The sequence below is a fragment of the Mytilus trossulus genome, chromosome 8 (genome assembly GCF_036588685.1).
Source record: "Mytilus trossulus isolate FHL-02 chromosome 8, PNRI_Mtr1.1.1.hap1, whole genome shotgun sequence".
Classification (NCBI taxonomy): Eukaryota; Metazoa; Mollusca; class Bivalvia; order Mytilida; family Mytilidae; genus Mytilus; species Mytilus trossulus.
In genome coordinates, this window is record NC_086380.1 from 32,868,585 (window position 1) to 32,885,575 (window position 16,991).

At 31.4% G+C, this 16,991-nt stretch overlaps 1 protein-coding gene across 1 annotated transcript; it reads right to left on the reverse strand.

Moving 5' to 3' along the window:
• Nucleotides 1-1,323: 1,323 nt before the first annotated feature.
• LOC134727590 (cytochrome P450 4F2-like) lies at nt 1,324-16,403 on the reverse strand. Its single transcript, XM_063591970.1, has 13 exons — nt 16,254-16,403; nt 13,118-13,287; nt 11,099-11,300; nt 9,759-9,886; nt 9,003-9,127; nt 8,499-8,621; nt 7,362-7,485; nt 6,449-6,578; nt 5,896-6,019; nt 4,935-5,130; nt 4,480-4,562; nt 2,870-2,935; nt 1,324-1,528 (listed from the first exon to the last, which is right to left on the reverse strand). Exons 2-13 carry the CDS (start codon nt 13,283-13,285, stop codon nt 1,426-1,428), a joined length of 1,572 nt encoding a protein of 523 aa, XP_063448040.1. The 5' UTR covers nt 13,286-13,287; nt 16,254-16,403; the 3' UTR covers nt 1,324-1,425.
• Between the last annotated feature and the right edge of the window lie 588 nt (nt 16,404-16,991).

A 16,991-nucleotide genomic window follows, 5' to 3' on the forward strand; every position in this document is an offset into this window, starting at 1 on the left:
ATAAACAGACTACAACCACTGTACATCAGATTCCTGACTTAGAACATATGCGTTTGCCTTTGTACTTGATACCAGTATTTACGCTTTGCATGATGTGCTTTCTGTTTATGTGAGTTGTGTCATATCTTTATCATATACCAGTATATGTATGTCTGTTAAAGGGCTTTAAAACCTTGCATAACTATTTTTTAATACTAAACAGAAAACAATAAACCTGTGGCCAAGATGTAATGCCACTAACACAAGGTGTGAACACAAGATCTAGATTTCAACAATATATGTCTCTTCAGTGATGTTAGGGATCGAAACGGTATTTGGAAAGCCATATAATTTATCCTCAATTTCAGAGACTCTTGAATTTTAAGAGTCAATATAAGATGAACGGATCATGTAAACCATAGGGAGAATATGGAACATATATATAAAAAACAAGTTCTGCTTCACATGTGGTACCGGTAAAGTTGCACATGTGAACACACACAAGGCGCTGAGTCTTATTTTGTAGATCATTTCGAAGGACAGAGGATGGGATTGTGCTAACGACAAATAAAACACATCCGTCGTCATCAATGAAACAGATATTCCTAAACGGTCTACAAACTCGGGATGGCATCTTTCAAAATTTTCGAAGGGATGATTTTATTGTAACCACTCTGGACTCGGAGATATATACTTAGTACGCAAGAGCTACTGGAATGTTGCTTCATAGAAACTTACAGTTTACAATTGGAAGCTGCATTAATCACTTTTGTCGGAATGTTTAAGTCTCAATGGACCTTAACTCAAACGTAAAATATATATAGGTCAAGACATGTGTTCAACAAATTCATCAAACTTTGTATTTAGTGAGAGGACATATATATAGCAGTCAGCGTCATGTGAATAAGAAACAAGTCTAGTCAATAAAGACATATTTACCGATGAACCGTTCTGTAGGAATTAGCAATTCAATGCTTTCGTGACAGGAATGACCAGAATAGACGTTAAATGCCCTACGTTCTTTACTTTTGCATAAAAGAAGTTCATACCCGATATCATATATTTTTTCATATGAAATACACCTATAGAAATCATGAGTATGCTTTTTTTTTATAAATTTCCTGTTACATGTAATAACACTTTGAATTTTTGGAAAAAAACTAAGGATTTTCTTATCCCAGGAGTTGATTACCTAACCTGTATTTGGTACAACTTTTTGTAATTGTCGGTTCTTAATGCTCTTCAACTTTGTACTTGTTTCACTTTTTAAGTTTTGATCGGAGCGTTACTGATGAGTCTTATGAAGACGAATCGCGCGTCTGGCATATGCAATGATAATCCTGATACCTTTGATAACTTTCATAAGAGATAAATATATTTGACAAATATCTGACGCATTGGCGACTTTAGTTGCAATATAAAACATATGAACAGATCTTGAAATCATTATTTTCTTTCTTCTACAGTAATTTTGATCCCGTACTTCGCTCTCGTAACTAGTTCAGGATGAGTTTCATACTTATGATCGGGAACCAGAAATACTTTGTATCTGAAATATAAAAAAATTAATTATCATTAAAGAGCTTACTTACATAATTAATCGGAAGAAAGTAATGTCCTCGAAATAACCATTTACAAGAATGTAAGTGACCTTGATCTACGCGAAAACTTATTTCCGTACGGCCTTAAACATCGAGGAAATCTAACATATAGTGGGTTTTCAAAGGCCATTATCGGATGAAAACGGAATTTCAAACAAACAAACCAACGTCCCAGTTAACGAAAACAAAATAACAGACGAAAAGCATAAATGACAGATAGCAATCAATGAGTACCGCTTTATTACATGCTCTGGACAATCACAAACTTTCTAATGTTCGAGGTTAAAGATGTTTGCAAACGTGATTTAAAAGCACAATATAAAACAAATTGTAAAAAGCAGTCAACCCATCGAAACACAAAACAAAACAACTAACATAAAAACAAAAGACACAAAGTACCTGCATGTACTATATATATTGCTTGCAGTTCCTGATAGCTTGTTCGAAGTCAAACACAAATAATAAGTTCATTCTCATTTGAACCATATTACTTGTATAACGTCTGCGAGTAAAATATTTGAAGGAATAGTTTGTGAAAATGATTTAAGCCTGTCTTTAGAGGCGACACTTTCTGTTCATTTTGTTAAAGAACACATAGAATAAACAGAGATGTATGTTATCTTTCAGAACCAAACTGTAGTCCGACTAAAAGGAAATATTATTACTTGGACTTCAGTCATCCATATGGCAAGGATTTGTCAGGTTCATGATGCATTAAAACAATGTTTGGAACTTTGACATGCAATTGTAATGCGATTGAAATGAGATTGCCACGCTTTCATCACAAGGATGGCCTTTACATCATGTCTGTAAAAGGCTTGCTGCAAGACCAACTGCTGACGTTAACCATATTATTATTGGCAGCTCGAAATTACAGTCTTTTTTATGAATGACAAATTTTGCAATACCCTTTAACTCTTATTTATCTTTTACGAACCGCTCAATAATTTAATTCGTCACAAATATGAATATGAACTCCTTTAATAGATACTAAACATCCTTGATATCAATTTCATGTTCCTGTTCGCAGTTATACAAATAAAAAATAACTAGGTTTTGTACACACTAAGTCGGTTTGTTGTAATTGCTATGAGATAGGTAAACTACAACATGTAAAAAACATCTGAAACGGTAGAACATGAAAACAATGATATGTATTGGGCATTAATCTAAATGATAAAATATTTTGTCTATGAATCTACTGTCTTCTCTTTTTGTCTTTAATTTAAAATTGACACTCAATCACACACTTCACACCGGACCAAAACAAAAAGACATGCATATCTTACCTTTGTATTAATCTTGCAAGAACAACTTTTATCTCATCCATTGCAAAGTGTTGACCAATGCAGTTTCTGTAAAGAATAATTTGATACATTTGTTTAAGAAAGGGATAATAGCTGTCAAATTCATACTAAAGGATTTTACTAATTTTCTTTTGTATTCGACTTAAAACATACTAAAATGTATATCCATATAAAAAAGTCTAAAAGACAATACGAAATTTATGAAATTATTTATTAATATTTCGGGGTCTTTTGGTCTAGGCACCATCTAATTTCCGATCGAGGTGACCTTCCGAAGACTGCCTACGTTTGTATAACCCATTGTAAACAAAAAAATATATAAAAATAAAGAGCGCACTCGTGTAGTTGGATTTCGCTAGGTCTGTTTGATTTCATAACATAGGCTAAAACAATATTTTATTTATGCTTTTTACCAGTATAATAATGAGTTTTTGTAGATCGATCAATCAATCAGATGGTTTACCCATGTGACACTTTCAATGTTGACGTTCTGTTTTCCTCTTACCAGCTAAACACATCTAGTTCATGCGTAGCCCATCTCTAGCTAAATAGTTATCAAAAGTACCAGGATTATAATTTTATACGCCAGACGCGCGTTTCGTCTACATAAGACTCATCAGTGACGCTCAGATTAAAATAGTTAAAAAGCCAAACAAATACAAAGTTGAAGAGCATTGAGGGTCAATTGAAGTTCACATGAATACGAATTCAGTGAGATCGAATATTCACTTGCAAGTGTCTTTGCTTATTTTACTATACATTAAGGTAAACAATGTTGTGCGGCTGTTACATTTATTTCTACCACCAATAAAACATTTAAGAATTGAATGCTTCTTTTTGTAACTTCATTTGGGGTGTAAAAATGTGCGCATGGTCAACGCTTTTACACCCCTATGAAGTAACAAAAAGAAGCATTCAATACGTATAGTTACATTTTGGCAATGATCATGAAAACACGAATTTTATAATTGTTTTATTTAATTCACCTGTGCACTTTATTGTGGAACCACGTGTTATCCTAAATAATAAGTTTTTTTTGAGTAATACAATTGCTTAAGGAATAACACGTGATGTGCAGTTAGCCAATCAGAATAAAGTATTATAATAAAACATATATCTAATGTAATTATATAACAATAGAACAAATCCCCCCTCAATAACAGTTTGTTGAAAACACCAATAGTGATGTGATGGGAGAAGTAATTTCATATTCGTAAAATCAGTTTGAGATAGAATTCATGAAAATAACAATCACTTATTTCATTGAAAAATTATCTAAAAAAACTTTTTAAATAGGCTATAGAAGAAGTTATATGAGTCTATGTCATACACGCTATTTAATGAAAATACAATGTTTAACAAGTTGTTCAGTTATGCTTAAACATTTAGGGTAAATATAGATTCGAGGCAGATAGTAAAACCTTATCGCAACAATTTAAAAATAAATTTATTCGTTTCAGGGTTCACTTTAGTCGGGTTTAAATGATTTAAGTAAACACAATTAATTAAAGGATAACAAAGAATACCAGTTGACGAAACAACTACCCCCTACCCCCTGATTTTTTTGTCCATCTAGATAATAAATATATAACCTTGATCCGGCTGCGAATGGAAGAAAACTGTATGGGTGTCGCTCTGTAATGTCTTCTAGTAAAAATCTTTCTGGTTTAAATACCTGTCAATTTTAAGAAATCAATATATAGAGTTTAAACATTAAACTATAAATAACACGCATGACTGTAATCTGCCACAATGTTACCAACATTTTATGAGAAGAAAATTAATTTTATATTTATATGTCAATTTTTCTTTGAGGTTGTCTTCATATGATCAGCACAGTTTTCGCATTGTCAATCATATCTTTCTCCTTTTCTCTTAGAAGCAATTTCATTCCAATGCCATGCATATATAAAGCCCGACCCAATATTCCGATAGATTATATACAGGCTTCGTTGAACAGCAAATCTAAGCAAAATAAGTATATTGTAAAATTAAAATTGTGAATGGAATACATTGTACATGTATGTAGTAACAACAATATGATTACATCGTGTTCTGGCCAGACATCAGGGTGATGATGTAGCATGTATATACCCATGTCAACAACTAAACCGGCTGGTATCGTGACGTTGTCTATAGTCATTGGTGACGTCAGTTGTCTTTGAATACCAGGAACAGGTGCAATCATGCGCATAGACTCTTTGATGAAGGCTGTAAGCTTTGGCATGGTTTGTAAATTTTCCCTGAAATTTGAAATTGAGGTACTATTTTGATTCAATCAACTTCTAGCTAAACAAATTTCCAAATTCATTAATGCTATACCATGTGAGATGATGTCATACATAACTTTTACAAAAGTATCTACATGTATGTACATGTTTGAACATCATTAACACTGCAAATATTTGATATAAATAAAATAACAAAATTAAATATAGTACCTAATAACAATTTTGACAAAATGTTCACTATAAATGTCGGTAGTTCATCGAAAATCGAAAGAATGACAAGTCATAAGTCGAAATCAATTTATCAAAGCCATCGCAAAAAAGGTGGAAAAAAACAGACAAACAATACTCAAAAGAGAAACCCAACGACTGAGCAACACGAACTAACATCCAACCATCTAAATTTCTGATACTTTTAATTTCAAATATGATACAAACACTTTCAGATAATAATGATATACTAGTATTGTTGAAATCATGTGTTGTAATCAGAATATAACAGAATAGACGATTTGAAACAGATGCGTGGAATTATTCATCAGGCAATTCTATAAAGCATTAGACAGGACTGACAAGCGACGATGGTGGTTGTAATAACGACTGTGACTACCCATGACATTCGGCCAGATTGACAAATGAACTTTTTTGGTAGATTTATTTTTTTAACGGTAATGAAATGTTTCTCCCGTAGTCAGGTTCGACTAACCACAAAATCCACGAACTTTAGTATCCAACGGATAGTAATGAATCCACAGTATGTGTTTAAATGTTTCAACCTACCATGACACTTGCTTGTTATTATTTAATAATTCTGACAGTTCTGAATATACAATTTCTTGTTCTTCTGGGTGTTTTCCTAAATGGTATATAGCCCAACTAATTGCCGATGCTGTCGTATCGTGCCCTGCAATGAAGAAAAAAACATATAAAATAAGTAAAGAGTTTCTCGAAAAGTTGTTTCTCGCATGTGTTTTCTGAAGTCATTTAAAAAGAACTATGTTGTGCATTTAACATTTAAATACAGAACTTTGAATAAACATATTCCAACCGAATTCTGCACAATACATATTCTTTTACAATTCAAATACCTATATTTAGAAAACGAAATGCCATGTTTAACCATTTATATTATATAAAACAAGAAGATGTGGCATGATTGCCAATGAGAATGTTCTCCACAAGAGACACAGCGACACAAATTTGACCAACTATAGGTCAACGTACGGCCTTAAATAATGAATAAAACCCATACCACATAGTCAGCTACAATGTATAAAAGCCCCCCAAATTACCTATGACTTTGTGTTATATTGTATTATGCTACAGTACTAACCTTCAAATAGAAATGTGTCAACTTCAGCTCTTATATCTTCGAATGATAGGCCAACTCCGTTGTCATCTTTAGCAGTGAGCAATATGTCGAGAAAGTCAAGATGACGGTTACTTGGAGGACCATCTGTCAGCTTATCAACAAAAATGAAACAATTTGCAGTTAAGGATAAATGCGAAAACCATGCAAAGATTGCAGAATTGACACAAAATTCAAAATTAGTTTGAAGCTGTTTAAATTTTCTGATGAAATGAAAATAATGAAAATATGATTTTTGCATGTTCGATATTTGTTATCTAGTTCATCCTTTTTCGGCCAAATTAATTCATATATTTGTCTTTTATTTCATTTGGGGCATTTGGGGATACGTTCTTAGGGAAGAATGTCTATTATCCGGATAATATGATGTCGAAGTTGAAAGTAAAAGTAGTTTACCGATATTCAAATTTCATCAATCGATTAAGAAGAGAAAAAGACGTAAGCAATTTCATCAACTCCGCAAAAAAAAATTCGTAAAAAAGGAAGACATGAAATATACGCTTGTTGGATGTGTTTGAATATTTATATACAGTTGTTTTCCATTCTTACATTTATTTGCTGTCGTCAAACGTTGATTTTTTTCAGATTTTATGAACATCCCTCTTTTTGATTTTATGTTAGAGCTCGGTATTTTTTGTCAATATTTTCATTTAGAAAAAAAAATCACTTTGATGTTGATTTGTTGTTGTTGTTGTTTTTTTGTTTTTTTTTTATTTGGGAGTGGGATATGTTTGTTTGATTATTGAGACAATATGCATACTTAACATTTGTTATTTATATCAAACTCATATCAAACACATTTTGTTTTACTAAATTTACATTAAACGTTTAGTTTCTTGATGTTTATCTAAATCTAAAACGTAAAGTTATGACTTACAAAGGTTTGTTGTCTCTCTCTTATCACTCCCTCGGAAAAATCATGAACATATTTGCAAAGTTTTCTATATTCTTTACCTTTATGTGTCATATAATATAGGGTATCCCAGTAAAGCCATGGCTGCCTGAATATTTAAAAAAAAAGTGTTTTGATTAAATGTGGCTATAGAAAATGAGAGACTCTAATATAAGACAAAGAGTTTCAACTATTTATCTGTAAACTGGAACTTGTATGCTAGCACATTTGCGAGTTTATCCCTTCACTTTAAAAAAAGGACGCTAGATTAGTTTCGCTTTAAAAAAAAATAATTTGATAATGTGATGATTTATTTTCTAAAAACATGTTTTAGTGGACAAAGATTAAGTCTGCTGATTGACAATTACAATTACGGAATCAATTCACAATTTCAGATATATCTATCTATTACTGGTTGAAAGTTTGTGGAATTTAGCGGTGTTATGGACTTTAGCGTAAATTTGTTGTGGACTTTAGAGGAATTTTGGACTTTAACGGTGCCACACTGGTTGGTGGCAAAAATTTCGTTTCAGTAGGTTTCCAAAAAGTTTGGTAACAGAAATGATTATATTTAGCTTTTATCTAACTACTAATATACTAGATTATTCTGGCATATTTCACGAAAGATATCAATAGAAAAAATGGGCTAAATGTAGGTAAACAAAAGTGCGACCTGCGTTTTATACTTATAGACCTCTTATAATCTTTGATTACTTTTTTTAATAAACATGATGAAAATGTCTGTATATATTGTAGAAATTCAGTACTGTGAATACAGTTCAGTCTTGTATATTTTGATAAAAATTCAAACCTGAACAAAACTAAACAGGAATATAATTCAGTTTGATTTTACCCTTAACACTTTGCATAGTAAAATGGTACTTTATCAAACTGGTAATAAAATGAGTTTATGTACGATGAAGGTAGTGTCAAGTTCTAATTAATATCATAGAAAGGAACCATATATGAGGGAGGAACTGAGACAATCTGGTATAAAAAAAAAAAGAACTGTATGATTTAAATGTTTACTTGAATGTATGATAAATACTCCTTCAAAAAACTTATTATATAGTTGATGTTTTGTCCATTTTTCATTGTATATAACATAATTATTCAACTTACAGCCATCTGTCTGCTAGTAAATGAGCCAACTGACTAACAGCGGCAACGTATGGATGCTTCAGTCTGTAAAACGATGAAATATGAAAAAGGCATGTGTAAGGGTATTCATGCCTTTTTTGCGCGCTTTAAGGCGCTTTTTAAATATCTAAATTTACAAATAATGAAGGTAATACAAATAAAATACAATCATACATGACAAAAGACAAAACACAGATTGAAACAATCAAACAATCGGTATTACTTTGTTTCCTGTTCTTAATCCACTGACATAAGAAGATGTTTATTTATAGCTAGATGCCAGTTATTGATCGCGTGTTTGTATAGGTTGTAGTCCAAGTGAAGTTTTTCGAACATCCTCTTTAATTCGAAGCAGCAAATACCGAAAATTGCTTAAATTAAAGGACAGAAATACAGTCTAATTACTTTAATTCTATTTTCTCTTTTCTATAATCCTAATCCTAATCAGTTCATGTATGTTACATCTATTTATGACTAATTATCTACCCTTCTGTTTGAATTTTTCCTTCGTAGGAGAAGGCACATCTGAGTATTGTGTCTAATGTTTCTAGAGACACCAAGGGGAAAATGTCCACAGGTTTACTTGTCGCTGCAAACTCTTTTAAATTATTCTGAAATTAAAAACACGACGATCCTCTTTGTAAGTATTCGTATTTTAAGATCTTAAGATACACGTAAATAACCTTAACTAATTAGGATAACAAGATTTTGCTAGACGACTTTTGGAAAGAAATATTTAGATGTAGTTTCTTATTTGAATAAGTATTTTTTTAATAGAAAAATGTTTAATTTCACAAAAAGTTAGCAGCGTTTTACGTTGTTTTTTCTACTTTTAATTGCAAAATAATATATTTGACAACATGATTATATGTAGGATATATAACATAAACAATCAGATACTTTAAACACTGAGTGTTCATTTTATAGTAAAATGTCCTCTTTTTCTATGGACATACTTTCTACGATTTTCCTAGCATTTGTGTAAACTAATTGCACTTACTTTCAATTTTATTTGGATGACTTTAAGCAATTGCGCCATCTTCAGAATCTTAAAAAATGTTTACGTATCAAAATTGTTTTTATGCTGTATTTTTTGGTAAAAATATGAAAAGGTAACATAAATGCGAAAAAATTACAAAGCAAACATTGTTTCATCCAGTTGAAGCAATTTTGTTAGTTATAATGTTTCACCCTTCATCTTTTTAACACGATGGCTGCTATGAATTATGAGAGTTTCATTACCAGAAATTTGTCTGTTGAACTATTGTATATGCTAACATAAGGTTTGAGTATGCCAAAATGAAATGCTGGTGTTATCAAACGCCTGTTTCTTTCCCATTTCTTTCCAGATGAGATCAGCAGTCCGTCGCCTGAAAAATAATGTTATTTTTTATATCCACATACATGAATCAAGACATTAATACACATGTTGATGTGTGTGTTCGTTCTAGCGGTAAAAATCGTGTTTATTTTCTGTCTGAAAAACTTGTTTAATTTCAAACTGTCAGTTTACTGTACGAATAGAGTATTTTCTGGTGCCGATGATTAAGCACATGGTGGTTTCTCATGGCAAGAAAAGTGACATTTACCCCAACATCTATTGTTAAATCAATAACACATCTGATTATATTCCTAAAAGAATTCAAAATAGAGTAACAAATCAGATGGTTCTTCTTAAGCAGGATCTACTGACCCTTCCGGAGCATCCGGGTTCATTGCCGGGTTTTCGTACGACTGTTGTTTTTCTTTGTGTAAATGTAAGTTTTTAAAAAAGTTCAGAAATTGAAGTTATGCATAAAAGCTGCTACTTTTCATTATTCACAATTCAATACACCAATGGTTCAGGGTTAGAATGAAAATAAAATGTGTGTGAATATCTATGCATCTATGCAAAAGACATTCAAAATTATCTGCGTTTACATTGTAAAAAAGGTGATTCATTTCAGTAGCGATGGTGCAAACAATCATTAATGAATCCAAGACAATAAAATATCCCCTAGTACAAACTTTGTAAAGTAAGCTCACCATAAAATGGCTAAAATGAAATTATGTACAAATTAATATACCTTAATCAGCATTTTTAATAGTAACTTTTATAAATAAATTAACAGCTTATCACTTCATGACAATATATTTCTTTATGCACAATTCAAAAGCAATATAAGGGCGGTTATTCAAACATAACACTGTGCTGAAGTAATTGTTATTACTAAGTACCCAGGAACCCTTATGTTCCCCCTTTTTCCCCCCAATTCCTAAACGGTTTGATCCATACCCTGGTATGGACAAAAATGTATAATTACTGAGAGATCCATACACCGTTCTATAAGTTGTTATCTTGAAACTAGAAAAATGCCCTTAAATACCTAAACTGTTGCGACCATAACCCTAAAATCAATCCCAGCCTTCCGTTAGTGGTTACAAACTTTGTGTGTAAATTTCGTAGATTTGTATACACTTACACTTAAGTTATTGTCCGGAAACCATTCGGACGACGCTGACGCCGACGATGACATCGACGCCAACGGGATATCAATATACGAACGCACACTATTTAGCAGTTGTATAAATGTTTAACGTACCAAGCCAACTTTTCATCATGCTGTAGGCACCACCCATACCAATGGCTTTTGGTTCGGATGATTTCATCAGAATTCTTGCTGTGTCAGGATGAACAACGTTAAATTCCGGGAAGAAAAACATGAACCAATAACAAATGACCTTTGACCTCTTTTTAGAAACAATATCTTGAATGATTGTCATGAACTCTCCAATGTCTTTGAACTGAAATGTATTCGCTCAAATGAAAATATAAAGCAGTGAAATAAAATACTTGAAATATAAAGTTGGAATTATCCATCAGTGAATCACAATAAAAATATGCTACAGAATTAAGGCAAGTTCAGAAGTTTTGAGTTTCTAACGCAAAATGCTGCATAAAAAATAACATTTATGGTAACGTAAGTCTGTCTTTGACTTTAGGTTTGTGATGGCTTCTTTTTTGGGGTGGTCCTTTCTTTCTGAATTTTTATTGCTTTTTTGCTCATTAATTTTTGTCTCTAACAATAATGGATTTTCTGTCATTAATTGATAAGAGTATTCTGGACATAGTTCCTTTCTGTATATATTTACCAAATTCTTCATTTTTTTTTTAGGTTATTTTTTTTCTAAAGTTTAGTACCCCATTATTCTATATTTTCTATTTTGTTCCCCGTTGTTCTGTATTCTTTATTATTGGTGTTGCCCATTATTCACTATTCTGTTAAACCCCTTCCACACCCTTATACACATATGCATTTATAATCTGATTTATGCAAAAAATGCAATTGGTTGATACCTTAAATTTTTCGTTTTTTTGTTAGGGTGCTTTCTATTTGCGCTTAGTTTCGATCCGAGAAGACAAGCCTTTTCAACGTGATTCTCATAGTATGATTTTGTTCGGCGCTATTACAACACTGTTCCATATGAGGAGCGAGTTGAACGATTGATAACGTATATTACCTCGTCACATGTACATTTCTCTGTAATGAATGTGTATGTCTGTGTTTCTGCTGTGTAACTGTCATGTAGTATTTTAGCAATAGTGTTAATATTGTCATAAAGCGGGAGGTTTGGCATGTCTTTTTGTCATTAAACCAGGTTGAACCCACAATTTGTTTTTTTTCTTTAAGGACCCATTCTAAATCAGGAAGATGGCAGTTGTAACAGTTCGTTTCTTTGTGTCTTGGCGTTTTGTGTCTGTTAGACCTCGTTGTTTCTATTGTTCTTTTGTTTTCCTCTTATAATTGATGTCTTTCACTCGTTTTGATGTATGTAATTCTATTTTCTCTTTACTATTCTCAAACGATTTACGACCTTTGTCGTAAAATACTGCCTTTATGTACGTAAATATCCAAATACAGGAGCCTATGGCGATTCAGCAACTGTCGTTGCATGCTGTCTTTTATATAAGTCTTCGGTTTTCGACTAACCGTGTTATAAAATACTCGCTCACATCTACATTATTTTGGGTCTGGTAGGTATAGTTGTCTCATAAGCAATCTTACCATCATGTCTTCTTATTTTTGCTCTGTTAAGTTTTGCAATGAATATATACTTAACAAAATAAGAATTACTTACATATTTGACACATCTTTTGTTTTATATCGACGCTGTTAAAATGGGAAATATATGGGTCGCCATTGTCAAAACATGTATCGTGGAATCTGTGCTCTAGCAAAGTTAGATAACTTTGGCGTATACATTTATTTTAGAATTGGCCTTCTTTACTACCAAGCATGCCAATCATAATACAAACGATAAATGCAACGAAACCTGTCGAATCCAGACCGCTTTGAGACTTACCGCTTCGTACGGTTTTTTGCAGATATTCGGCTTAATTAGGTTCAAAACAAATACAATTTGTTAAGCCTCGACATGACCATTGGTGAAGGCCGTACAGCGACTTATAGTTAGTAATTTCTGTTTCATTTTGTCTCTTGTGAATAGTTGTCTCATTGGCAACCATACCACATCTTCTTTTTTTATAAGCACATGTTTTGTTTAGACCGGTTTTCTATTCATGCAAGATTTGGATTAGACAGTTTCCGTTGTATACTTACCAGGTGAAGTGATCCCCACAAAGGATGAATAGGTCCTATCACAGTCATCTGAGAGGTAATTTTACGCCATTCTTTATACTTGGTAGCAAACTTCCACAGTTGCCAGAAAACATAAATAACTATAAATGTCAAAATTGCTTTAACGATGAACCCGGAAAACAACTCCATTTCTAAAACCAAAAAAAAAAAGGAATTGGTACATAAGTTAAAAATCTTAATTATTATTTCAATTTTTCAACAGTTTTTATCTTCTGTTATGTTTTTTCCAAATAATGAAAGATCTAACTAACCAACCAGAACAGTTGTATACATATACCCAAACCTAGGGATAAACCGCATATAACCGCACATGCATATAGATATTGAGCAACCCTTTAACTTCAAGGGAGTTTGGGGGTTTTGCGGGGGGAGAGGGGAGGGGGTGTCAACGCTATCAACCAAGTTATTGTTTTTCAAAATTTAACACTATAAGGTACCATGGTGGTTTTGAATCAAGAGTATTTGTTTTGTCATCTGCTTGGCCACGAAGAATTGAGCGCGGATCAGAATAGCAAATGAGAATATTTTAATAGAAAAAAAAAAGCAAACATGTACCTTCCACCCGCCATCCCCGCCCCTCAATATTTATATACATGTAGCTATTCTTTCCGTGACAAAATAACAGAATGTGGTAAACTTTATACGAAGGTAAAATAATAATAAGAAAAAAAGACTCTCGGATTAAACATGTTATAAAAGCAATTGATTGTGCATATTTTTTTTTTAAATAATTTAAAGGAGACGTGACGTATACATAAATAATTAATACAGGTTACAGAAAATTAGTTTATACAGAATAAAAAACAACCCTACTTAAACTTTCTTCAAATTATCTACCAAAGAAAAAAAATCAAAATTCAAAATTTCATTTAACGTTTATATAATGTCTTTTAAAAATCTTTTTTAAAAATGAGTTATTTCCTTTCGTTTAGGAATGGATATATTTATTTAAAAAAAAATCTTGGAGAAAGGCTATAACTGAATAACGAGAAAAGCTAAATCGTGAAAATCGAACATGACTTTCGTTTAGTCAGTCAGGGGTACTACTTGTACAAGTTATTTTTATTTACTTGAAGAAGTAAAAAAAAATACACATATAATTAAATAATAATGTTTGAATAATCTCCTCTTAACTTTCTCAAAAATTTACTTGTACTAGTAAATTTTTCTTACAAAACCACAAAAGTCATCAAGTTTTGAGATGTAAATTCATGCCTTTAAGGATTTTTCCCAGGTTTGCTCATTTTTTTTTTATTAGAGTACAATGTTTTATCTCATTTAAATAATTCAACAAAGAAACTGATTGCGCAAAGATCTTTTAAAGTATTTGCATAAGGCCTTCAAAAATTGTTCCTTTTGGGGCTTGTAAATGAGCAGTGTTCTGAAGATAACAGACAAATGGAGTTTTCATTGTCCATGAAATTACACTTAAATGATTGATAAAGACATCTGCTAAGGACAGATAATTTTAAATTCTATTAGAGCAAAGAAATCATAAGAATTCAATAAAAGAAGATAGGATGACTTTTTAACTTTTACAAGTAAAAAAATCTGAATGTCTAAGGGACATAACTCAGGCAATATTTTTTTTTACCTATACAAGTAAATAAAATTCACTTGTATAAGTATCCTAAAAAATCACTTATATAAGTATATTAATATTACTCCTTCAAGTAATTAAAAATAACTTGTACAAGTAGTACCCCTGACTGTTAGTCACAGAAACAACATATCCAAATTTGAAAAAAATTTGAAAAAAAAGCGTTTTCATACAAATGAAAGGAGACAATTTTCATGTAAACGAGCCGCCCACCCGCTCGCCTAACATCTCGAAATCAATAACAGATTTTTACTTCGAAATCTGGTTAAATAGTTATCAAAGGTACAAGGATTAAAATTTAATATGGTGAATAAATGTTAAAACAAAACTTGAGGCAAACATCAAAATATATCATCGATACAATAAACAGTCCCATACATGTTTTTGAGATTTATTGACTCTTTATACTAATTAAAACATGCCTCGCTTTTCTTCCTGTTTCTAAAGCTCAAACACATTAATTTTGTATTTTCCGACAATGCACATATAATGAATAGTCATTATGTCAATGCTTAAGCTAAGTTTTTCTAGATTTCAACACTTCTCGTTTCATTAAGTTTCAATGACAAAAGGCAGATAAAAAGATTGATCAATATAAGTTTTAAGAATCATTTTGAAATGAACTGAGAAATCTTTTGAAAACTAATGTTGTGTTCTTTAATGTTTTAATTTTAAAACATTTCACATTTAAAAAGATACATGCGGAAATGCCCAAACATTTCTAACAAAAATTACTAAACAACTTATCAGGGGACACGTTATTGTATAACATATATTTCCTCCTAAAAGAACTAATCGATTAACAGATACAAACGCAGATGATTGAGTAAGTATCCCTCTTATTAGGAGTTTTACACATTCCCCCCACAGACATTTGCCCTGAAAAAATAGTATATATTATACCTTACTGTTGCAATGTGTTGTATCACGGTATATGTAAAAATGAGAGACAAATACATGTTCCCCACAAGAAAGAAGTAGGAATTTGTAATGTTAGTACTTGCCGTTTATTTTTTTGTATTTTTTTTTGTAATTTAATTCCATTGCTATTTTGCATGGAATTGTTTTTTTTTTTTTTTTTAAATATCATCAGCTATTAGACGGTTAGCTTTTTAGAAAAGCTATTACTTGTAATATTGTGACCGTAAATTATGCAGCTTTTATATTAGATACTCGAAATACATAATTGAAAAATGTCCTGTAGACTCTTCAGTGAAATTATCGTATAATTATATGTATGTTATATAAATAAGATGTGTGTATGTGTGTGTTTATGTGTACATTTATGTGTGTTTGAAAGCAATTTATCGGATTATTGCAAAATTGAAGTTCAATCACACACATACATACAATCTTAGTATACATTTTATCACTTCATTTCATCATTTCTAAATACACTAAAACAAATATACTGCTTTATAATGATCACCAGAACTTAACACAATATCAAACTGAACATGCTGAAATCAAGTTAATTATAAAGTAAATTATACATACAAACCGTTAAAAATTACACAGTCATTGTATGTCCAATACACAGGTGAAAAAATTGTATACAACGATATGTGTATGTCCTATATAATCAAGTTTAATATGACCGAGGTCATCGCTTGGATAAGGAGCAACTAAATATCATACATGTACTACATGTACAAACAGACGTTAAATACCATTAAACAAAAAGTAGTATTGTGGGTAAATAGATTATTTACGCTGTTGATATATACGATTGTATAATCGGTATTTTATATTATACTACAACGTACTTTCTTTAAAGTTGAGACTGAAAAGTAATATTGTCGCTGGGCTTCTAAAATGTTGTAAATTAAAAAAAATTCAAGAAAACAAAATTTAATATCTCACAAACAGGCTTTAAAAATTTTGGCAAAATGCATGCTTCCAAAATGTCGTTTGTGAACTTGAACAATTTTGTAAATAGCAGTGAAATAAAAACATTGACATTTCTGGATTATCCAAGAACTTAAATTATTTTCACAGAAATAAAGAAATGTACAATTATTTTTTCCCAAAGCCATTCTACAACGATTTTCAAGTTTTCATACAACATTTTGGAAGCAAACTTTACAAACAACTGACATTGGCAATTTTGCAAAACGTCCTTATTTCACACATTTTGATTGGTCTAACTGTATGATATTTTGTAATATTATTAATTCGTATATTTTAACAAATTTGATTTGTTTAGGGATAGTCACATGTTAAACTATATTTTCT